At 60.3% G+C, this 23,585-nt stretch overlaps 1 protein-coding gene across 1 annotated transcript in view; it reads left to right on the plus strand.

The window, feature by feature from the left end:
* The window catches only part of KNDC1 (kinase non-catalytic C-lobe domain containing 1), a 51,872-nt gene that overhangs the window by 21,002 nt on the left and 7,285 nt on the right, over positions 1-23,585 (plus strand). Inside the window, exons 8-26 of the mRNA XM_055560338.1 lie at positions 364-435; positions 518-579; positions 8,536-8,694; positions 9,182-9,259; positions 9,772-9,865; positions 10,399-10,561; positions 10,630-11,291; positions 11,507-11,651; positions 12,421-12,536; positions 13,098-13,441; positions 18,130-18,223; positions 18,307-18,404; positions 18,543-18,763; positions 21,142-21,255; positions 21,784-21,931; positions 22,000-22,179; positions 22,631-22,834; positions 23,097-23,179; positions 23,393-23,543. Coding sequence (XP_055416313.1) covers positions 364-435; positions 518-579; positions 8,536-8,694; positions 9,182-9,259; positions 9,772-9,865; positions 10,399-10,561; positions 10,630-11,291; positions 11,507-11,651; positions 12,421-12,536; positions 13,098-13,441; positions 18,130-18,223; positions 18,307-18,404; positions 18,543-18,763; positions 21,142-21,255; positions 21,784-21,931; positions 22,000-22,179; positions 22,631-22,834; positions 23,097-23,179; positions 23,393-23,543 — 3,188 coding nt within the window. The remainder of the gene's footprint in view (positions 1-363; positions 436-517; positions 580-8,535; positions 8,695-9,181; positions 9,260-9,771; positions 9,866-10,398; positions 10,562-10,629; positions 11,292-11,506; positions 11,652-12,420; positions 12,537-13,097; positions 13,442-18,129; positions 18,224-18,306; positions 18,405-18,542; positions 18,764-21,141; positions 21,256-21,783; positions 21,932-21,999; positions 22,180-22,630; positions 22,835-23,096; positions 23,180-23,392; positions 23,544-23,585) is intronic.

Genomic DNA, 23,585 nt, shown 5'->3' on the forward strand with positions numbered 1-23,585 from the left:
CGCCCTCTCAGCAGGGGAGACGCTGTCCCCACGGGCTGGTGGGGGTGGTCTTGGATGCTGTGATGCTGTGTGGCCCCCAAAGCTCCGCCCTGCCAGGCAGAGAGACGGTCTCTGGCCCCACCGTGGTTCTGGCACATGACAGACGGGGCAGACACTGCGGTCCAGCCGCCCTCGGGACCCGTGAGCCTCGGCTGCGCGTACAGAGGGCCGGCCTCCCCCGAGGCCCCTCCACGGGCAGCACTCGGGGCGGGCCCCGTTCCTCTGCCCCCCTCCTCCTGCACCGCCTGCGCCCCAGCAGCCGCCCTGCCCTGCCCGCCGCTAGGCCGGCCCTCGGGGGGCCCTGACCTGCGCCTCCGCCCGCAGCCTGCCTGTGTCTGGACTCCGTGCTGGTTGCCGAAGATGGAGCCGTGCTTTTCGGGCCGCCTCCTGCCAACGGTGCGTGAGCGAGCTTGCCTGGGGGCTGCGGCAGCACCCGTGGCCGCACTGAGGCTCAGCGGTTTGGGGTCTCCTCTCCCAGGCGCTTACAACGCGTTCTTCCTGGCTCCCGAGGTCGCGGAGCAGAAGCTGATGACTGAAAAGGTACCAGGGCTCTTCCACCCCTTCCCACCCCTCCCGGGGCGCCCGCAGCCCCTTCCTGTGTCCTCCCGCACCCCTCCCCTGACCTCCTGCACCCCCTCCCCGGGGCACCTGCAGTCCCCTTCCAGGGGTACCTGCAGTCCCCTTCCTGTGTCCTCCCTCACCCTCTTCCCACCCCTCCTTGGGGCTCCCACAGCCCCCTCCCCAGAGTGCCCACAGCCCCCTTCCTGTGCCCTCCCGCGCCCGCTCCCCACCTCTTCCCGCCCCTCCCGGGATGCCCGCAGCCGCTTCCTGTGCCCTCCCGCACCCCCCCATGGCCTCCCGCACCCCCTCCCCTGACCTCACGCACCCCCCCGGCCTCCTGCACCCCCTCCCCTGACCTCACACATCCCCTCCCCTGACCTCCCGCACCCCCTCCCCTGACCTCCCGCACCCACCTCCCCATGGTGCCCACACCTCGTCCAGAGAGCCTGGTGGGAAAAGGGCAGAGGACGGGCCCAGTGTGAGGACCACCGGGCTCTGAGGCAGCCCTGCTAGTGCAGCCCCCGGGTCGGGAAGCGCTGCAGGGCCCGGGAAACATCCGCCTGGTCGCTGCCTCCCGGAAGGTGATAGGGTCACCCAGCTTGCGCTTCTCCATGGATGGCTCCAGGCCGTGTGTGTGGACCCCAGGACCCCATGGGTTTGCAAGGCACTTGTCAAACATACCCATTATTAAAAATTAATTTGTACAAACTTATAATCAAGTAAATTACATTCAAAACCAAGGTAGAACTTCTGCTTCTGGGAGCATGGGGGAGGGGTTAGTTCCTGCTCCCCCACCCTAAGCACACGGTTCCTAAAGCGGGAGTAGATGGCAGGCAGGTGGGGAGCAGAAGCTGCCCCGGGTAGGGGGGTGCGCCTTGGCCGGGAGCGGTGGTCCCAAGAGCCCAGGAGCACCTGCCTCACACGTGGAGGATGAAGGGCATCTGGGAAACCCCAGCGGGCATAGCTCAAGCCCAGGGGAAGCCCATACTCTGGAGCTGGAGCGGCAGGAAAGGGGAAGGCAGCCCGCCCCTCTGGGTGCTGGTGGAGAAGGCTGAGCAGCCAGCCTGTGACCCCGACCTCCTGGCAGCGAGAAGTGCCTCCCCCAGAAGGGGCAGTGCCCAAGGAGGCCTCAGGAAGAGTTGGGACTTTGCCATTGTCCACTTCCCCTCCAATAATCACTAAAAAATGAAATAGTTGTAAGTCTAACAAAGCATGTACAGGACTTGTATGCTGAAAACCTGAAAAGAAGTGAAGTCTCAAGGCAGTAATCTAAGCTCGCAGCTCAAGCACCCGGAAATGAAGAGTGAAACAGACCCAAAGCACAAAGAAGGAAACGGAAGTTGAGAGCAGAAGTCAATGAAGTGAAAACGGAAAAACAGTCAAGGAAACCAACAAGAAACGGATCGGTTCTTGGAAAAGACCAATAAAACTAACTTACTGAGGAGCAAAAAGTGAAGGGAGGCACAGACTACCAACATCAGGAATGACTCGGGGGCGCCCGCAGACCCTGCAGGCACCAGAAGGGTGATGGAACACCACCGGCGGCCCCGCACACGTGCAGCGACTCAGATGGAAGGACCAGTGCTTCAGAGACATCACGTACCTCCACTCACCGTGATGAAATAGACCTTGAGTAGCCCCGTAACCGTTGAGGTGGTTGAATTTGCAATTTTTAAACTCTCTGAATCTCCAGGCCCAGATGGTTTTGCCTGGGAGCTCTGCTGAACGTTTGAAGAGGAACTAATGCCAGTTCTACACAGTCTGCTCCAGAATACAGAAGTGAACACGTCCCAAACCATTTTATGAAGCTGTTTTTACCCTGATGCCAGCACCAAAGACAGTGCAACAAACGTGCCCATAGGTCAGCGTTCCTCACGAGCATAAAGGCAAAACCCTTAACAAAACATACGCAGGCAGGATTCACTGATGTGTAAAAGCAGTTATACACCATAACCAAGTAGGGGTCTTTCCAGGGATGTAAGTTCAGGGATATATGGTTCAGTATTTGGAAACCAATCAGTGCAGTCCAACATACTAGCCAGCTAAAGAAGAAAAATCCCATGATCACATTGATGCATAAAAAGCATTTGGCAAAATTTAACATCCATTTATTTAAAAAAAAAAAAAGAAACCGAAAAACAGGAATAGAAGAAACTTCCTCAAAGAGCGTCTACCAAGAGAACCACGCAGTCAGCACCACTGAGCGGAAACGCTACGGTCCAAAACAAAGTGAGGGTGCCCTCGGACTGCACCCCACCCAACGCTGCGCTGGGAGTTCCGGCCAGTATGGCGATGCAGGAAAAGCGTAAACCCAGGAAGGGAGGAATGACACAGTCTGCAGACGACATGACTGTGCACATAGAAAATTCAAAGGCATTCCAAAGGATCTACAAAAAAGGAAAAAAAAGCCTCCCAGAACTCAGAAGTGAGTTCTGAAAGGTTACAGCATATAAGATAAACATTCAAAAATCAATTGTACTATTTCTATGTACTAGCAATGAACGTATGTGGACACTAAAATTAAAAACATAATACATTATTAATCACTCAAAAAAGTGAAATACTTAGATGTAAATGAAACAGAGAATGTATAGACTTTGTATGCTGAAGGCCACAAAATGCTGATTAAAAAAAAAGAAAATTTTGGGTGGAGGGCGGGCTAGGAAGAGCTGTTAGACTTGACACTAAAAGCGCTGTCCATGAATTTTTCCACAGAAGGAGAAATGGGTGAATTGAACTTTTCATCAAAATTTAAAATTGGCAAAATGACATTTACTCCATGTGTGGAAGGCTGACTGAACAACTGAAAATCAACGTAATGCATCACATAAACTAAAGAAGAAAAATTCGTATCAGTAGATACTAAGCTTTTGACAGAATTCAACACTCATTCATAATAAAAATTCCTAGCAAACTAGGAATAGAAGGAAATTTCCTCAACTTGATAAAGAATATCTACAAAAATAGCCAACAGATAATTAACAGTGAGAGGCTAGAAAATTTACCCCTAAGACTGGGGAAAAGGCAAGAATGTTCCTTCTCATCATTCCTGTTCAATGTGATACATTGATTTTAGCCTTTCTACTGAGTGTGTGGCGGTAACTCACTTTTAATTTGCATCCCCGAATGCCATATGAAGGAGAACATCCTTCACGTGCATGGATGTGGATATCTACACATGTGTAGATTTGTATTCGCTCAGGTAATGCAGCAGTAAGACAAGAAAAGGAAATAAAACGTATGTTGATTGAGAAAGAAGAAAGAAGACTGTCTTTGTTTACAGCTGAGATGATTGAAATCATGTCAGAAAGTCCCAGAGAATTAACAGAAATCTGGAGTAGAGCAGTTACAGGAAGAGTGCAGGCTAGAAGAGGAATGACACAGATGTCGCCTGCTTTCCTGTTCACCAGCAACGACCAATTAGGGTTTGAAATTTAAAAAACAATGCCATCTATGCTAGCACCAAAAAAATCACTTATGTGTAAATATAACAAGACGTGTGTGAGCAGGGCTTCCCAGGCGGCACTAGCAGTAAAGACCTTGCCCGCCGACGCAGGAGACGGGAAAGACACGGGTTCAATCGCTGGGGGAACCCCTGGAGGACGGCACGGCAGCCCACTCCAGTATTCTTACCCAGAGAGGGCCCTGGAGGGCTCAGTCCATGGGACTGCAAAGAGTCAGACATGACTGAAGTGACTTAGTGTGCACGCCTGTGTATAAGATACCTGTAGGGAAAACTAATAAAACTGATATGAAAGAAACCAAAAAGCTAAAAAAATGGAAAGGTCATCCATGTTCATACACTGAAAGACTCAACGTTAGCACCATGTCAGTTCTTCCCAATTTGATCTATAGATTCAGTGCAATTCCAGTGAAAGTTCCAGCAAGTTGTTTTGTGGCTACTGATGGGCTGATTCTAAGGTTTATGTGAAGAGGCAGGAGACTCAGACTAGCAGGCACAACATGGAAGAACAAAGTCAGAGGCCTGACGCGACCCAGTTCTAAAACTGATTGTAAGCGACAGTAATCAAGTGTGGCTTTGGCAAAAGGAAAGGCAAATAATAATGGAACAAATAAAAGGAACAAGACTGCCCAGAAACACCCACACAAACACAGTCAGCGGGTCTTCGGCAAAGCAGCAAAGGCAATCCCGGGAGAAACGACGGTCTTCTCGACAGGCGGACCTGGCACAACAGGACAAAGTAAAGAACCTTCACACCGACCTTGCACTTTTCATAAAAATTAACTCAAAATGGATCAGAGGCCTCAAAGCTATAAAACTTCTAGAAGATAATGTAGGAGAAAATCTAGACAAAATTTTAGACAAAATCTATGCAAAATTTAGATACAAAGCCAAAAGCATGATCTATGAAACAAACAATAGATGTTAGACTTCTTTAAAATTAGATGCTTCTGCTCCATAAAAGATACAGTTAAGAGAATGAGAAGTCAGGCCACAGATGGGAGCAAAACCCATATCTGACAAAGGACTTGTATCCCAAATATGCCAAGAACTCTTAAAAGTCAACAACAGAGTGCCTTAAGAACTATGGATGGAGGTTCGTAAAATTGTACAGAAGGCAGTGATCCAAACAATCCCCAAGAAAAAGAAATGCAAAAAGGCAAAATGGTTGTCTGAGGAGGCCTTACAAATAGCTGAGAAAAGAAGAGAAGCGAAAGACAAAGGAGAAAAGGAAGGATATACCCATTTGAATGCAGAGTTCCACAGAATAGCAAGGAGAGAGAAGAAAGCCTTCCTCAGTGATCAGTGCAAAGAAATAGAGGAAAACAATAGAATGGCAAAGACTAGAGATCTCTTCAAGAAAATTAGAGATACCAAGGGAACATGTCATGCAAAGATTGGCACAATAAAGGACAGAAATGGTATGGACCTAACAGAAGCACAAGATATTAAGAGGTGGCAAGAATACACAGAAGAACTGTACAAAAATGGTTTTAATGACCCAGATAACCACAATGGTGTGATCGCTCACCTAGATTCAGACATCCTGGAGTGCAGCGTCAACTGGGCCTAAGGAAGCATCACTACAAACAAAGCTAGTGGAGGTAATGGAATTCCAGTTGAGCTATTTCAAATCCTAAAAGATGATGCTGTTAAAGTGCTGCACTCAATATGCCAGCAAATTTAGAAAACTCAGCAGTGGCCACAGGACTGGAAAGGATCAGTTTTCATTCCAGTCCCAAAGAAAGGCAATGCCAAAGAATGTTCAAACTACCGCACAATTGCACTCATCTCACATTTCTAGCAAGGACATGCTCAAAATCTCCAAGCTAGGCTTCAACAGTATGTGAACCAAGAACTTCCAGATGTACAAGCTGGATTTAGAAAAGGCAGAGGAACCAGAGATCAAATTGCCAACAACCACTGGATCGTAGAAAAAGCAAGACAATTCCAGAAAAACATCTACTTCTGTTTCACTGACTACGCTAATGCCTTTGATTATGTGACTGTGTGGATCACAACAAACCATGGAAAATTCTTAAAAGAGATGGGGATACCAGACCACCTTACCTGCTTCTTGAGAAACCTGTATAGGGGTCAAGAAGCAACAGTTAGAACTTGACATGAAACAACAGACTGGCTCCAAAATGGGAAAGGAGTACATCAAGGCTGTACATTGTCACAATAATTTTGAACAGACACGTCACCAAAGAAGATATCGTGTGGCAAGTAAGCACGTGAAAGATGTCCCACTGCGTCTAGCACTTGGGAATGCAAAGTAGAGCAGTGAGTTCCCACCACACACTCAGCAGACAGGCTAAAATCAAACACTGACAACAGCAAAGGCCGACAAGGGTGAGGAGCAACAGGAACTCTCATCCGTTGCTACGGGGACCCAGACAACCCAGACGTTTTTCTTAGAGGAATGAAGCTTGTGTTCACAGGAAGTCCTGCACACGACTGTTCACAGCTTTGTTGGCCGCAGCCCCAGCCTGGAGGCCTTTCGGCTCAGATGTCTTCAGCGGGCGCAGGGCGGCCCACAGGGTGGCAGCGGTGATGGAGCCGAGAGAGAAGCGTCCGCCCCGGAGGCTGCATAGCGTGAGATCCCGTCACGCGAAATGACGAAGTGAAGAAATGGAGAACAGGTGAATCGTTGCAGCAACTAAGGCTGGAGGGGACAGGTCGGATCCTGCTGACGGCAGAGCCCCCATCTCACGGGGTCCACATCAGGGGCCTGGCTGTGACATGCACCCAGCCTGGCAGGGCGTCCCCGCTGGGGCTGGGAGAGGGCACCTGGGCCTCTCTGGGTCATCCCCTACAGCTACCTCAAAATTAGAAGAAAATTGATAAATACTCAAAACTAACAACTTCCTAGTGACCTGAACTAAATTAGGAACTAAAGAGCCTCTTGAGGAGGGTGAAGCAGAGTGGGAAAGCTGGCTTAAAACTCAACATCCAAAACACTAGCATCAGGGCATCCGGTCATGGCAAACACATGGGGAAAAGGGCACGAGGTGACAGACTTTATTTTTCTGGGCTCCAAAATCACTGCAGACGGTGACTGCAGCCATGACTTTAAAAGATGCTTGCTCCTTGGAAGAAAAGCTATGACCAACCTAGACAGCATATTCAAAAGCAGAGACATTACTTTGCCAACAAAGGTCCATCTAGTCAAAGCTATGGTTTTTCCAGTGGTCATGTATGGATGTAAGAGTTGGACTATAAAGAAAAATGAGCACTGAAGAATTGATGCTTTTGAACTGTGGTGTTGGAGAAGACTCTTGAGAGTCCCTTGGGCTCCAAGGAGATCCAACCAGTCCATCCTAAAGGAAATCAGCTCTGAATATTCATTGGAAGGACTAATGTTGAAGCTGAAACTCCAGTACTTTGGCCACCTGATGCCAAGAGCTGACTCATTGGAAAAGACCCCGATGCTGGGAAAGATTGGGGGCAGGAGGAGAAGGGCACGACAGAGGATGGGACGGTTGGATGGCATCACCGACTCGATGGACATGAGTTTGAGTGAACTCCGGGAGTTGGCGATGGACAGGGAGGCCTGGCGTGTTGCAGTCTATGGGGTTGCAAAGAGTCAGACACGACTGAGCGACTGGACAATGACTTGGTATAGTCGGCTGTGTCTGTGCTTCCGGGCGGGAGCCCCGTAGGAAGGTCCCCCCGTGTCCTCCAACCCCGGGCTCCACTGCACCAATGGCTGGGAGCCGGCCACGTGCAAGTCTTCACACCATGGAAATCCACCAGCGCTGAACTCAGGGCTTGATTCCTCGTCTTGTCAGTTGGCTAGACTTAATGACAGCCGTGGTGGACAAATATGACAAGATTGAACCGAGGAGTGCATCAGGTCTGGGAGCAACCCTGCGGGGTTTGGCCACAGTCACGTGACTCAGCACAGAAGTGCACTGTGTCTCTGGTTTCGCTTTCACTTTTTGAGAGAAACAAAGGTATTGGCCCCATGCAGGTCGGAAGCTCGCGTTGGTCACAGGTCGGCTGCAGATACAAGAGTCAGATAAAATCAGGGGGAGCCCTCGGAGAGAAGTGGCCAACTCCACAAGCTTACAGAAAGGAGCATTGGCCCTTCCGTGACGCTCTCAAGCGTGTGTGACACACCCTTTGTATCAGCACATTCTAAAACAGACCTCTGTGGGCACCGGGGGGCCATGTTCTGTTCAGGGAGCCTGTTGTCAGCGTTTAGCAGCACGGTAGGGTTTCAGGGAACTCTGGGCCTCGGGCCCCCGCAGGGCCACCTTCCCCTCGTGGAGAGCAAGCTGGAAGGTGTGGCTGGGGCCCAGGTCCTCCTGCTCACGCTGAGGCTCTGATGCCTGTGGGTACTGGTCAGAGCCCCAAGCCAGAGCCTGGCCTGCAGCTTGGGGTCTGTGGTGGGGCCTCCAGGCTCTGAGGACGCCCCCTGCTTGTGGGCAGTTCTGAGCCCCCGGCCCGCCCCTCTGCCCACCCAGGCCTCCGTATACTGTGTGGCTGCAGTCCTGTGGACGGCCGCCAAGTTCAGTGTCCCTCGAGACCGCAAGCTGGCCCTGCCACGCAGACTCAAGACGCTCCTCCTGCACATGGCCAGACGCAGCGCCCAGGAGCGGCCTTCTGCCGCGGAGGCCATCGAGGTACCTGCACTGCAGGGGGCCGGACAGGCTCTCATCTCTGGGGCAGGTCGCGGTTGGACAGGGAGCGCATGGGTTCATTTGTGGATGGGCGGCCAGGGGCCTCTGCTGCTCATCTCACGACCTTCCCCCAGCCTCTCCTGGTCTCCAGTGCATCCACCAGCCGGGTGGATGGGGGTAGCCTGGGCCCGAGCACGGACCCCTGACCGCCTACAGACCCCCACATGCCCGACTTCCCCATATTCCTCCACGGGTCCGCCAGGCTGGGTGTAGCCCCTCGATCTGTGGAGTCCCAGCTGACCATGGCCAGGACAGCCAGGGACTTTGAATCGCAGCCCAGCCCCCAGGCTCTCCCCATGAAGGGGTGCTGTGGGGTCCTCCTGCCGAGAAGCCCCCAGGCCTCCGGCTGCCACCGCACACTCCGACCAGCTTCACCCCTGGCGTGCACCCGTGGCCGTGTGTCTGGACGCTGGGCTGTGCTTGCTTTCAGACCTGCAGTGGTTACCTCCTGCAGCGGGGCATGGACAGCCGCGAGATCCTGGCCCACCTGAGGGCGCTGACCTGCCGGGTAAGCCGGGTGCGGCAGGCCCTGCAGACCCTCTGTGCTACGCCGGGCTGTGGGGGGAGGCTCCTGCTCTTCCTGCTCAGGGAGGAGGAGACCCCGGGCCAGGGCGGCAGGTCACTCCCCATCCGCTGGCCTGACTGTGCCGCTGTTGGGGGGCCAGGCCCCCACCCTGGTCTCTGCTGAACCCCTGGCACATCCTGGGGGTTGCAGAGTGACCCTCAGCTTCTGGGCGTGCTGACTGGGCGGGGCCGTGTCAGGTGGCGACACTGTCCCTTGGGTGCAACACGCACTCGCTTCCTTCGTCCACATGAGGCCTGGCTGTCCCAGGCCTGACCGGCCCCCACCCAAGGGACCAGTGGAACCCGCTGCCCCCAGAAGCCCATGTGCCCCGGGGGCTCCCGCTCCAGAGAGGCAGAAGCCAGGCCTGTCAGCCCTGGGGGCTTCAGGCTTCGGAGGCCATGCCTCTGGGGCCTCACGTTCATCCCCGCGGAGCTGGCCGCGTCCTTCTGCCCCAGGTTTACCAGGAAGAGGAGACCATTGGTCTGCAGCGCGCTTTCTCGGTGGTTGAGCTGGACCCCAGCCTGGCAGCCGCACCCAGGCCTAACTCAGGTGGGCCTTGGGACTGGCCCTCCCTGCCTCCCCTGCCTCGGGCCCGTCATTGCCCCCGTTTCCAGGAGTCCAGCCCCGCATGGATGCTGGATGTGGCCAAGGACCCCAGATGGCATGTCCAGAGCTGGCCCCCAGCCACCCTGCCTCACTCCCCCCAGCTCCTCTGACCCTGCATTCAGGCCTCCCTGTGTCCAGTGGCCAGAGCAGGCGACTCACCTCTGCCTCGTGGCCCATGTCTCCCAGTGCAACCCCCCACCACACGACCCACAGAGCCTCCCGTCTGCGGCTGGGTCACTGGCCTCTTCCGGCCTTCCAGCCACTCAGCCAAGTACCGCGCCCTCCCTGCCAGCTCGGGGCAGCCCTGGATGCACCTCCCTCAGCCTCTCTCCTCAGACTGTCCCTCGCAGCGGCCCTGGGCTTGCTGGGCCTGTCCAGGCAGCGCCCACTAAGGCCACACTCGCTATGGCCCGCACTCCCGATAGCCGGCCCCCACAAAGGCCCTCGCCCACCCTGGTCACCCTGTTTGTCCCCAGACCTCGTGCGGGCCGCTGGCGACAGCAGGCTTGCGGCCGTGCAGGGGCCAGTGCCCAGTCAGCCCTGTGGCCTCCGAGGGGCCGCGCTGCTGCCCGAGGCACTCACCTCTCCAGACGCTCACTGCAGGCCCATCGTCCTGACTGCGGACGCAGGTGTCTCTAGGTGAGTGCCGCTCCTGGGGGCTGGCGGGCTCCCAGGCGCCCCTTGAGTGTCGTCTGCTCCACTCACAGGGACAGGCCCGCCCTGACCTCAGGGCCAGCGGAGAGCCCAGAAGCCACAGGAGGCCAGCTGGACCCACAGGGCGATGGGAAGCAGGCTGTCACGGCCCCCTGCCCAGAGACAGCTGTGCAGCCGGTGCCCAGCCCCCCAGGGCCCCTCAGGGAGTCAGCGCCAAGAGGCTCAGCCCAGGGGTGCTCCTGGACCCCTGCCAGCCCACCAGAGGGGCCGTCAATGCCAACGCCACAATCTCCGGCCCCACGCCCGCCCCTGGAGACACAGGAGTCCTCCGAGGATCGAGGGGCAGAGGAGCTCACCCCAATTCGAGCATCTTCTGCTGGGCTCGGGCCCCCCACAGCGCCCCCCAGCCCTCGCCCCCCAGCTGAGCCTCCTAGAAGCAGGACCACCCAGGAGGCAGGCCAGGAGCCTGAGAGCCCCCCATTAGCCGCACAGGGCCCCTCCCCGGCCACAGGGAATCCAGACAGCCCCGGGGCTGCCCCAGGAGGCCAGCCTGAGGCGCCCCAGCCAGCAGACCGCAAGCTCTGTCCGTCCAGCTTGGACGCCCCGCCCCTCCCGGAGGTGGCCTGCCCGGCACTGCAGGAGGCCACGCGCCTCATCCAAGAGGAGTTTGCCTCCGACGGCTACCTGGACCGCGGGCTGGAGGCTCTAATCATGGGTACCAGGGGTCACAGGGCCCAGGAGCAGGGGCGGGCACGCGGGTATGGGGGAGGTCACCACGGAGCCCGCCGCAGTGATGCGGCCCAGCATGGACGGAGCAGGAGGAGGGTCCCAGACCCGCCTGCCCCTCCCCTGGCTGTGCGCCCTGCCACGCCAGCCCCCGGGACCGGCAAACTGCTCACCGCATCCTGACTCCTCCCTCCACCAACGCAGGGGAGTACATTTACGCCCTGAAAGACCTCACCTATGCCACGTTCTGCGGGGCCATATCGGAAAAGTTCTGCGACCTCTACTGGGGCGAGAAGCTGCTGCAGAGCCTCTTCAACGTGGTGAACGGACGGACGTCGCCCTCGGGGAAGTAAGACCCCTCCTGGCGCGGACCCCCGGCTCCTCCACCTGGGCCCCCACCCCCGCCTGCCCCAGGGGCTCGCCTCCCGCCCGAGTCCAGCTGGGCGCCCTCCCCAGAGCAGCCACCATGGTCCCGCTTCTGGCCGGAGTTCTCCCTGCGCAACCGCTCCTCCGGCGGGAAGGGGGCGCCTCCCCTCCCTGGGCCGGCACCCTGGGGTGTGGGCGGGTGCCCCTGCAGGGACATGTCCCCCCGCCCCGCTGCCCAGCTCCCGCTGGGGTCGGAGGTGAGGCGGCAGCTGCAGGAGTCAGGGCCGGTGGGCTTCCCTCCCCAGCGCTCCTGGCCCCCACCCTTCACAGGACAGTCCTGGTGCCTGTGGCCCAACCCCTCCTGGGGGACTGCAGAGGGCGATGTGGGCAGGAGACCCGGCAGGCCTGTGCCTGGAAGGGCCAGGCGCACTGACTCCCAGGCCAGCCCAAGCCCCGTCTCAGCCCCAGTCCTCCCGGGCCCCCAGCACCCCACACCGAGGGCTGCGCACACCTGCCTTCCACCCCAGCCGAGCCCTGTTTCCACAGCACTGCGGGAGGGGCCTCGAGGGGAGACAGGTGCCCAGAAGGCCCTTTGTCCAAGGGCCCGTGTCCATCACGCCTGTGGCCAGGCTGTCCCAGAGGTGTGGACAGGGCCTCCGCCCGGAGCCCCCCACCTTCCACCTGGGGGCACCTCTGGTCAGCCTGGGGAGGGGTCCCGGGGGCTCCTGCAGGGTCCTCCGTTCTGATGACAGAGCTTCCGACGACACGGGGTCGCAGCCTGAGGGCAGCAGGACCCGTGCTCCCAGCAGCTGCTCACCATCCAGCAGGAGGGCCTCACGTCTTGGGCCGGGCGAGACAGGGCTCTGGGGTGAGGCCCTCCTCCAGGGGGTCTGTTCTGTGGGAGCAGGGTGGGGGGAGTGCTCCCCAGACCCACAGTGGCCTGCAAGGGCGAGGGCTGGGCCAGCAGTGTGGTGATGGGGTGCCAATGGCATCCTTGCTGGACACTAGCCATTTAAGACCCCGGGGTCCTTAAAGACTCCTAGCTGCTCCTGCAGCTGGAGCCCCAGGCTCCTGATGACTGAAGTCTCGGTCACGTCCCCAAAGCCCGTCTGACGGGTCGCAGCCCTAGAGGCCAGGCAGTGCGGCCGCGCTCACGCGCAGGGTGGCCGCCAGACCGCACGCATGCTTGGGCACCGTGCGCCAGTGGAGGTGCCCGAGAACAGCCCGCTGCTCGCGGGGACCCCGGGTTAGGCGGAGGTTCCCTGGGATCTCCGCCCTGACTCCGCCCCGCGCGGCGGCCCACTTGGAAGGGGACCCCGAGGACCCTCCCAGCCCCTCCTTGGGACCTGATGCTTCTCCCAGCAGTCAGGGCTGGACTGTCTCCCGGAACCCACATCGTCACGTGTGACCCCCCCTTTTCTCTGTCCAGGGAAGGAGAAGCCGGGTGTGGACTCAGACGAGCTCTCTCAGGGCAACTTCGAAGTGGGGTTCCGGCCTCAGCAGTCTGTCAAAGCTGGGAGGGAGCGGCAGCCGGAGGCCCAGCTGCAGGGCGGGGGCCTGGCCGGGGGTGCCGAGGCTGAGTCCCGGCCCCCCGGGGCCCCCGAGCGTGGCCCAGCAGTGAGCCCCGCCCCGCTGGGCGCCCCGAGCTGCAGCCCAGGCTGGTGCAGTGCCTTCTACGAGGCCGACTGCTTTGGCGCCGACGTGCACAGCTACGTGCAGGAGCTGGCCGAGCAGAAGGCCCCCGGGGACCCTGCGGCCGACACCCAGTGTCCGGTGAGCCCTGCACCTGTCTCGGCTGGGGGGAGGGTGCTCGGCCCCGCGCTTGTCTTGGCTTGGGGGGGACGGTGCTCAGCCCCGCGCTTGTCTCAGCTGGGGGGAGGGCGCTCGGCCCGCGCTTGTCTCGGCTGGGGGGACGGTGCTCGGCCCCGCGCTTGTCTCGGCTGGGGGGACAGTGCTCGGCCCGCGCTTATCTCTGCTGGGGGGACGGTGCTCGGCCCTGCTTGTCTTGGCTTGAGGGGGGAAGGGTGCTCAGCCCTGCACTTGCCCTCGGCTTGTGGGGGTGGGGTGGTGCTCGGCCCCAGCGCACTGCGGGCCAGGAGGACGTGTTTGAGCCAGGGCTCCCAGGTCCCACCTGTTCCCGCGGCCACCATGCTGGGCGGGGCCCCCACCGTGTGTCTTCCGGGGGGGGTGTGCTCATGTGCGTGCACGCCCCACCTCGGGGGCAGGAATCGGCTTCTCTCTTTTGGGCTCTTGGCCACCAGGGGCTGGCTGGCAGGAGGTCACCTTGCCCTGGGGACCACAGCTGGGTTTGGGTAGCAGGGTCAGCATGACGAGGTGAGAACCTCCTGGGCCGTGGCAGTCAGCTCGGCCAGGCCCCAGGGTCGTTTCTCTGGTGGGCAGCACACTCTGTGTGCCCCTCCAGGTCAGCAGGGTGACGGAAGGCCCTGGATGGGAGTGTCCAGGCCTGGCCAGCCCACGTGCAGGGCAGCCCCACAGAGCTCCAAACCCCAGGTCTCTGCCTGGCCACTGGGGGTCTGCGCCTTCATGACCAGGAGCCCTGACCTGGACTGCAGCCCCCTTCCTGAGTGACCAGGGCTCCCACCTGGGCCACAGCCACACAGGGCAGGCCCCGGGGGACAGACAGGAGGGAGCGGTCAGTGGCCGGCTGCCCCACTCCCGTCCCCACCACCCCCTGCAGCCCCACGCCGTGAGCCTCAGCACCGTCCAGCCACACCTTCCTGGGTGTCCTCATCTGGCTACTCAGTCCCAGGAGAGAAAGAGCCCGGGAGGCCTCAGTCCTGGAGAGCCAGCAGCCTCCTGTGCTCTTGGCAGCCATGCATCGTGTGCGTGCTCAGTCGTGCCCGGCTCTGCGACCCCAGGGACTGTGGCCCGCCAGGCCCCTCTGTCCATGGGACTCTCCAGGCAGGAACACTGGAGTGGGCCGCCACGCCCTCCCCCAGGGATCTTCCCACCCAGGGACTGAACCCGCGTCGCCGTCTTGTGCAGCGGCGGGCAGGCTCTTTGCCACTGCGCCACCTGGGAAACTCCACTGTAACTGAATCTAATAGAGAAGAGACCCTGGGGTGGGGGTCCCCGAGCCCTGCGGGCTTCCGTGGCACGCCTCAGCTCCGAGCCCAGGCACCCGCAGCGCCCCACCATGGCCTCAGCTGGACCAAGAGGTGGGGCCCCAGACGAGGGCCACTGGGCAGTGGGGCCAGGAGGACGTGGCCCGGGCAGAGGCGGCTCCACGCGGACCTGCCGGCAGCCCCCGCTCGACGGTGCTGGGCAGGGCGGCGGGCTGGCCCGGGGGCCTCTGATGGCACAGGCCACACGCGCCAGTGACACGTCACGACCTCTGGCACCACAGGTCACGTCCTCGGATGTCACAGGTCATGACCTCTGTATCACAGATCACATCCTCATACATTACGTGTCATGACCTCTGACACCACAGGTCACAACCTTGATTGTCACAGGTCACGATCGCTGGTGGCATTCTGTCAGTGTGGGCCCCTGAGGACAGGCAACCCGTTTCCAGACCGCGCTGTGCTCAGGGCTGGGGAGAGTGCTGCCTGTGGCCTCCTGGGCAGGTGCCTGGTGGGGTCCGCGGGGCCCTTGTCCTCAATCCCAGGCTCTCCTGGCATGGCAGCTCCTGGAGGGCGACTGGACCATGGCTGAGCCCAGCTGCCCCCTGTGTCCCATGAGGGTGGTCCTTAAAGGTGGACGGGAGACCAGCTCGGATCTCAGACGCGCTGGGCCGCTGTCTGTGGCTTGCTCGCAACCGCATGGCCAGGAGGAGGCTCCCACACCGGGTCCCACAGCGGTTCTGCGGGCGGCACACTCGGGGGACGGTCCCAAGGGGCACGGTGGGCTGGGAAACGCCGGGAGGGAGGCCGGTGACCGTCTCGCCCTTCTTCCTGCCCCCAGAAGGCGAGTCCCCTGGAACCTGAGTGCAGGCAGGTGAGTGCCTGTGCACTTCTGCTCTTGACCCGGGTGACCCTGACCCCAGCTCCACACTCGGAGACCCACCGTGTCTGTTACAGACAGGGGCCTTGGGAAAACACAAAAGGCATAAAAAACCCGTGGACACATTTCACATCTGCTCCCAGAAGGCGCGCGTGTGTGAGGCCTGGGTGGGCGGAGCCGCCAGAGGGCGCACGGTCACCTCCTGCCACTGACCACGCGGGGGCGCCGTTCCCCCGGCCGCCGCGGCCTGTGGTCCCGCGTGTCTGCTCAGCTTGCTGTCCTAACAAGGCTTTGCTCGGAGCGCTTAGGTGGGAGGCACTAATTGACATTCACCTCCATCTTCTCTTTGTCCACACTTTCTGGGTTTTCCAACTTGTGAGTCCAGTTTTATCTATAGTCTACCTCAGATCAGATCAGATCAGATCAGTTGCTCAGTCGTGTCTGACTCTTTGCGACCCCATGAATCGCAGCACGCCAGGCCTCCCTGTCCATCACCAACTCCCGGAGTTCACTCAGACTCACGTCCATCGAGTCAGTGATGCCATCCAGCCATCTCATCCTCTGTCGTCCCCTTCTCCTCCTGCCCCCAATCCCTCCCAGCATCAGAGTCTTTTCCAATGAGTCAACTCTTCGCATGAGGTGGCCAAAGTACTGGAGTTTCAGCTTAAGCATCATTCCTACCAAAGAAATCCCAGGGCTGATCTTCAGAATGGACTGGTTGGATCTCCTTGCAGTCCAAGGGACTCTCAAGAGTCTTCTCCAACACCACACTTCAAAAGCATCAATTCTTCGGCACTCAGCTTTCTTTATAGTCCAACTCTCACATCCATACGTGACCACAGGAAAAACCATAGCCTTGACTAGACGGACCTTTGTTGGCAAAGTAAGGTCTCTGCTTTTGAATATGCTATCTAGGTTGCTCATAACTTTCCTTCCAAGGAGTAAGCACCTTTTAATTTCATGGCTGCAGTCACCATCTGTAGTGATTTTGCAGCCCAGAAAAAGTCTGCCACTGTTTCCACTGTTTCCCCATCTTATTTCCCATGAAGTGATGGGACCAGATGCCATGATCGCTTTCTGAATGTTGAGCTTTAAGCCAACTTTTTCACTCTCCACTTTCACTTTCATCAAGAGGCTTTTTAGTTCCTCTTCACTTTCTGCCATAAGGGTGGTGTCATCTGCATATCTGAGGTGATTGATATTTCTCCCGGCAATCTTGATTCCAGCTTGTGCTTCTTCCAGTCCAGCGTTTCTCATGATGTACTCTGTGTGTAAGTTAAATAAGCAGGGTGACAATATACAGCCTTGATGAACTCCTTTTCCTGTTTGGAACCAGTCTGTTGTTCCATAGTCTACCTCAGGTCCACGTAAATCCAGTGGCCAGTGGGCCTAAACTGTGCCTCGGGTCATCCCCGTTTATTGGTCTAATGAATGGATGCCCCTTTAACTCTATGAGAACCCTTGGTCGGGTTAGGGCAGGAGGAAATAACCTGTGTTTCATGTGGACCCACCACCCGAGCCCGCCTGGGGCCGACCCGCCGGTGTGCCTGCCAGGCTGCGCCCACGGGGCTGACGCCCGCTCTCACCAGCCACGCTGCGAATCTTCGTTCACGCATTTATGCTTAAGGTCTTGGCCTGGCTGACGCCCCTGCTGCCCGGGGCTCTGCACAGAAGCCCAGTGCTGGGCTCGCGGGGGCTGCACGTGGCTCCAGGGCAGGACTGGCTTGGGCTCCAGGGGGCTGCACGGGGCTCCAGGGCAGGACTGGCTTGGTGGGCTCGCGGGGCTGCACGGGGCTCCAGGGCAGGACTGGCTCGGTGGGCTCGCGGGGCTGCACGGGGCTCCAGGGCAGGACTGGCTCGGTGGGCTCGCGGGGCTGCACGGGGCTCCAGGGCAGGACTGGCTCGGTGGGCTCGCGGGGCTGCACTGCTGCCTGCGTCCAAGCTTCGTGGCCAAAGCGAGGCTGCTGAGCACGAGGGCGGTGCCCAGCCCACATCGCACGGGGTCCTCGGGCGGCACGCGTTGGGTGGGCCTCAGTGGATGGGTCTGGGGCCACAGAGGGGCCTCATGGAACCACAGGTGGCCGTGGACCCTCACTCACAGCCGATCCCCGAGACCGAGGAAACCACGAGAGGCGTGGGCCCGGGTCCCCCCAGCTGGGGACGTGGCGCCTGGAGTTCTCTCCAGAAGGTAACCCCTCTGACCAGAGGGCACTGGACGCGCCCATCCCACTCTGCCCGCCTTTCCTCCTGGGCGGCTGCGGGGAGGCCGGGCTGCCTGGTGGGGAGAGCCGGTGGTCACCGACACCACACACATTTGGCTGCCTTGTTTTGAGCGAGTCCATCAAATCTGGTTCTTTCCACTCTACCGAGATGTCTCCCAGTTCCACTGAGCAGACGTGGACGTTCCTAAGGCCCACCTCAGCCCTGTGGGCCAGCCTGCCTCCCCTGAACCCCTGAGGGCGGGCACTGGGGGCTCATGGCGCTTTCCTCTCCAGGAGCTGGAGCAGCAGCTCATGATCGAGAAGAGGAACTTCCGAAAGACCCTGAAGTTCTACCAGAAGCTCCTACAGAAGGAGAAGAGGAACAAAGGTAGCCTCGCTGGGCCAGGGCTGGGCTGGGGGCAGGCATCCCGAGAGGGTCGGGCGCCTTGTGCTGACCGCGTCCACCCCCAGGCTCTGAGGTGAAGACCATGCTGTCCAAACTGAAGGGGCAGCTGGAGGAGATGCGGTCCAAGGTGCAGTTCCTCGGGCTGGCCAAGAAGTACCTCCAGGCAAGGCCCCTGCTCCCCCTCCAGAGGCTCCTCCTGCCAAACCCCCGGAAACACGCCCGCCTCTGAGCGGCCACCCCAGGCTCAGGCACGGGATGAGCGGGCGGCCGGGCAGGCAGACAGCGCTGACTCGCGCCCCAGGTCGTGTACGCGGAGCAGTGGGGCCTGGAGCCCTACGCGCTGCCCGTGATCGTGAACATCGCGGCCGCCCACTGCGACACGCTGGACTTCAGCCCCCTGGACGAGTCCTCGTCCCTCATCTTCTACAACGTCAGCAAGCACCCACGAGGCGGCCGGCAGCCCAAGGCGCGCGTCCTGCAGGCTGGCACCCCGCTGGGGCTCATGGCCTACCTGTACTCCAGGTGCAGCCCGGGGGGGACGCTGGGACCCCTGTGCCCCCCAGGCTCCCAGAGACCAGGGGGGGACAGGCCCAGGGTGGGGTGGAGGAGGTGGGCATCTCCCTGCGCTCCCAAGGCGGGGCTGCACGCTTCTATGTAGAATTTCCATCAGAAATCTGTTTGTCCGTGTCGGCGCCCACTGGCCTCCTTGGCCAGGCTCCTGGCTGAGGGGCCCAGACTCACACGCATGGGTCTGGGGGTCTTGGTCAGGTGTGCAGGGGGCACTTTGAAGGAGACCCCTGGAACCCTGCCGCCATGACTGACAGCCTGCTGGGCTCCTGACTCCACACAGCCGGGACCCCCCCGAGGCACCAGGACCGCGCCCAGCTTCCTAGGTCGGATGCCCCTTAACTAACACGGGGCTCCAGAGCTGCGGGCAGCTTGCACCCAGCCAGCTCCACAGCGCTGCTGGGCGTGAGCAGGGTTAGCTCACGTGCATGCGTGCTAAGTTACTTGAGTTGCAACAACTCTACGTGACCCCAGGGACTGTAGCCCACTGGGCTCCTCTGTCCATGGGATTCTTCAGGCAAGAAGACTGGAGTGGGTTGCCATGCCCTCCTCCGGGGATCCTCCTGACCCAGGGATTGAACCCAGATCTCCTGTGGTTCCTGCACTGCAGGGAGGTTCTTTACTGCTGAGCCACCGGGGAAGCCCCTTAGGCTCATGGGACCCCCAACTAATAACACGGGCACAAGGGCTCGCCTGCAGCAGGGAGGGGCCAGGCCGCTCACTCCCGGGGCCCCCAGGCACCCCTGACCCCCCCCCATCCCTTGGTGCACCCACGAGCCCCTCATGGGGCTCAGGCTCTGGGCAGCCTCCTTAAGGGCCCATCCCTCAGCCCCAACCAGGCTGGACACAGACCTCCTCCCACGCGATGGTGGGAGCGTTACCCCAGGGTGGCTTCTAGGGACTCAGCACACCGCTCCGAAGCCCCTGGGGTCTTCTCTGGGCTGCAGGCTGTTGACAGCCAGTAGAGGACAGGGCCCTCCGGGTGCAGCTGTCTCTGCCCCCCTAAGTCGCCCTCCCCAGGTGGGCTGCTGGGGGCCTCCTGCCGGGGGGCACCCCGGGCTGCCCCTCAGACTCAGGCCTCCTCCTCCGCCTGCCCTGCGGGATGGGGTGTCACTCAGCACCACAGCCCTCCGAACTATTCCAGGAGACATCGTGTGTGTGTCACAGGGCATGCGTGTTATGCGTGAGCACAGCACCCCCAAGGCGTCCCCTCTGCGGGGAGCCAGACCCCAGCTGCCCAGTCCCACCTGCGCCTGGCTGGGTCCGGCAGGGGACCAGCAGGCCCCAGGGCCTCACTCCTGGACCCCCACCTCCTTTCCGCTCTCCTGGTGCTGGGGGCACCCCGAGGGGGCCCTGCCTGAGGCCAAGGACCCATAAGCACCCCCTGCCTCTTTCCTGACAGTGATTTGCAGCTGGGGAAGGGCCCCTGCACCTGCTTAGCTTTCTGAATTAGCAGTTTCTACAAGGAGACAGGGAGAGCCTGAAAAACTGAGATTAAGAAAGTGTTCAGGGACCTCCCTGGCGTCCAGTGGTGGAGACCCCAAGTTTCCAATGTAGGGGGCGCAGGGCTCGCTCCCTGCTCAGGGTACTAGGTCCCACATGCCGCATAGCACAGGCAAAAAAAACCTTTAAAAAAATAAAATTAAAAAAAGTCTTCAGACTGAAAATGTTGAGGGATTTCTAATGTGATCAGTACCCCACACCCCCAGCTCAATGGTTCTGAGTGGTGGTCCAGCCAGTGCCTCCAGCACAGGGCTCTCATGTTCACATGTAAGCACTGAAACACCCCCACACAAAGTGCACACAGCTGCACACTCACACTAACACCCGCACAAATACAGCCGCATACCTACCTGTGCACACCTGCACTCATACATGCACACCCAGACTCACAAGTGCACACACTTGCACACGCACACACACAGACCTGCACTCATGCACACAACTGCACACTCACACCCATACACACACCCACACGTGCACTCATCTGCGCACACACCCCTGCACACCTCTACACACACCCACACGTGCACTCACATTCATACACACACCCATACGTGCACTCACACTCATACACACACCCACACATGCACTCATCTGCGCACACACCCCTGCTCACACATCTGCGCACACCCACACCTGCACTCACACGCATATGCTCACACCTGCACACACAGTGCACATGGCTGCAGTCACCTGCACACACACCTGCACACTCACACCCACACCTGTGCATTCATCTGTGCACACACCCCTGCACACGCTCACACCCACACACACACCAGGCCCGGGTGCTGGCCGGCCTGCACTGACCGCCTCCCCACCCCCCACAGCGGCGCCTTCCTGGAGGGCTACGTCCAGCAGTTCCTGTACACCTTCCGCTACTTCTGCAGCCCCCACGACTTCCTGCACTTCCTGCTGGACCGCATCAGCAGCACCCTGTCCAGGTATCCCAGGGTCCAGGGCAAGGACAGCGGTGGAGAGAGGGGTGCAGATGGGCCAGGAGCGGCTACTGATGCCCACGGTGGGGAGAAGCAGGGTGGGGCAAAGAAGGTGGGGCCCCCATGGACTAGGGGATGTACGAGGGATCCCAAGGGCCTCAGCCGGCAGGCAGGCTCAGCACAGGAGGGCGTGGTGGGCAGTGCTGGACGTGCTCTCGCCCTCTCTGAGCTGGCCTGTCCTTGCCCCCAGACTCCCGCACAAGCTTAGGCTGGGCGCCCTGGGAGGGGACTCACAGAGGCCCTGCCCCCGTCTCCTCCACCCGCACAGCCCACCCCACCGCTCTGGACGCCTTCCCAACCTCGGGGCAGGCTGGAGGGGGCGGTGGCTGCAACGGCCCCTCTCCTGCCCAGGCGGGCGGGCGGCGTGGGGCGAGGCTTAGGTGCCCCCTAAAGACAGAGCCACGCTCCCCCACCCCATCCCGTCTGGGGATGGCACAGGGGGCCCTTCCCGGCTCAAGCCTCGTCTGCCTCCAGGGCCCACCAAGAGCCCACCTCCACCTTCACCAAGATCTACAGGCGGAGCGTCTGCCTCCTGCAGGCCTGGCTGGAGGACTGCTACACCGTGGACTTCGTGAGGAACGCCGGGCTCCTGGGGAGGCTCCAGGATTACCTCTCCTCCCAGGTGAGGCGGGGGGCGGGGGGGACGCACCCCCCGGGAGGTGGTAGGTGACCCCACGTGCTTCTGCCCAGATCCTGCCCCTGGACAGCTCCGTGGAGCACCTGCTGGGCCTGCTGGAGGTGGGCAGCGAGCGGTGGGCTGAGGGCACCCTACGTGGTACAGACCTGGAGGACCCCAAGGAGGTGGAGGAGGACGCCAAGCCCCTCAACGCCCTGTGTAAGAGGCTCTCAGAGGACGCCGTCTCCCGGAAGGTGCGGCCTCTCCCGGGAAGATGGGCAGCAGTCCCGCGCCCGTCGCGGGGACACTCACAGACGCATGTGCATGCCTCTATACAAGCAGACGGGCAGAGGTGGGCGCGCACACTCCACCGTGCAGCTCCGGGGCAGCAGCCCTGTGAGGCGGGCACTGCCTGCCACAGCCCTGGACAACAGAGGGCGGGCCAGGGGCTCAGACCACCCCTCCGCCCTGACCCTCGGGCCAAGGGCAGGCTGAGATGTGGCCGGGAACGGGGCAGGGTCTCGGGGGGCCTCACCATGACGCAGGTAGCACCAAACCGCACAGCTCTGTCTGCGGGGGAACCGCTGAAATCCTGGGGTCAGTGCGGCCGCGGGCGGGAGGCAGGGCTCTGCCCCGCGGCTCTTGCTGAGCCAGGCTGGGGGTCCTGGCCGCCAGCTGCCCTGACCGGAGGGACCCGCCCTGCAGAGCTTCCCCTGGCGACTCTCCCGGGGCAACGGGCTGGCACTGCCCCACAAGGAGCGCCAGTACAGCATCGCGTCGGCCCTGCCCAAGCCCTGCTTCCTGGAGGACTTCTACGGGCCCTACACCAAGGCCGGCGAGAAGGGGCCCTACTTCCTGACGGAGTACAGCACCCAGCAGCTCTTCAGCCAGCTGACGCTGCTCCAGCAGGTGGGGATGCCAGGCCCACACGGCCTGCGGGGGGCGCCCTGCCCCGCACAGGGCCCTTCCTGCTAGAACCGGGCAGGCGGTCAGCCCCCAGGTGCCGTTCCCAGCCCCTGCCAACCCGGGCCCCGTCACCCGGCAGGCGACGGCAGGGACAGGGACCCAGCGGCCGCCCACCCCCGCCGCTGCTGGGTGGGCGTGGAGAGCCCCTCCCAGAGCCCCAGCCCCGAGACAGGGCGCTGCTTCCCTGTGTCCTCGTCCCCGGCAGGAGCTGTTTCAGAAGTGCCACCCTGTCCACTTCTTAAACTCGCGGGCCCTGGGCGTCACGGACAAGAGTGCAGCGGTCCCCAGGTGAGTGTCCGCGGAGCTGGGGGCGCTGGGGTGGCCGAGGGGCTTGAGGGCTCCACCTGGCTATTTCCGCCAGGTGGAAATGCCTTTCTGGACACTATGGCTGACGGGCAATGCCTTGGGGTTCCGAGCTGGACACCAACCCCCTCCTCGGGGTCCCAAGCACTGCTGTGTCCTGGCTGGGACATGCTGGACCCGTGCCTGTGTCTCTTGTAGGGCCAGCTCCTCTGAGTCTCTGTCAGCCAAACCCTGCAGCTTATTTCTGCCCAACTACGTCCAGGACAAATACCTGTTACAGCTTTTAAGAAGTGCAGACGACGTCAGCACCTGGGTGGCCGCCGAGATCGTGACCAGCCACACCTCCAAGGTCGGTGTCCAAGGCTCTGGCCCCAGCACAGGGTCGGGGGTG

The sequence above is a fragment of the Bubalus kerabau genome, chromosome 22 (assembly GCF_029407905.1).
Source record: "Bubalus kerabau isolate K-KA32 ecotype Philippines breed swamp buffalo chromosome 22, PCC_UOA_SB_1v2, whole genome shotgun sequence".
Classification (NCBI taxonomy): Eukaryota; Metazoa; Chordata; class Mammalia; order Artiodactyla; family Bovidae; genus Bubalus; species Bubalus kerabau.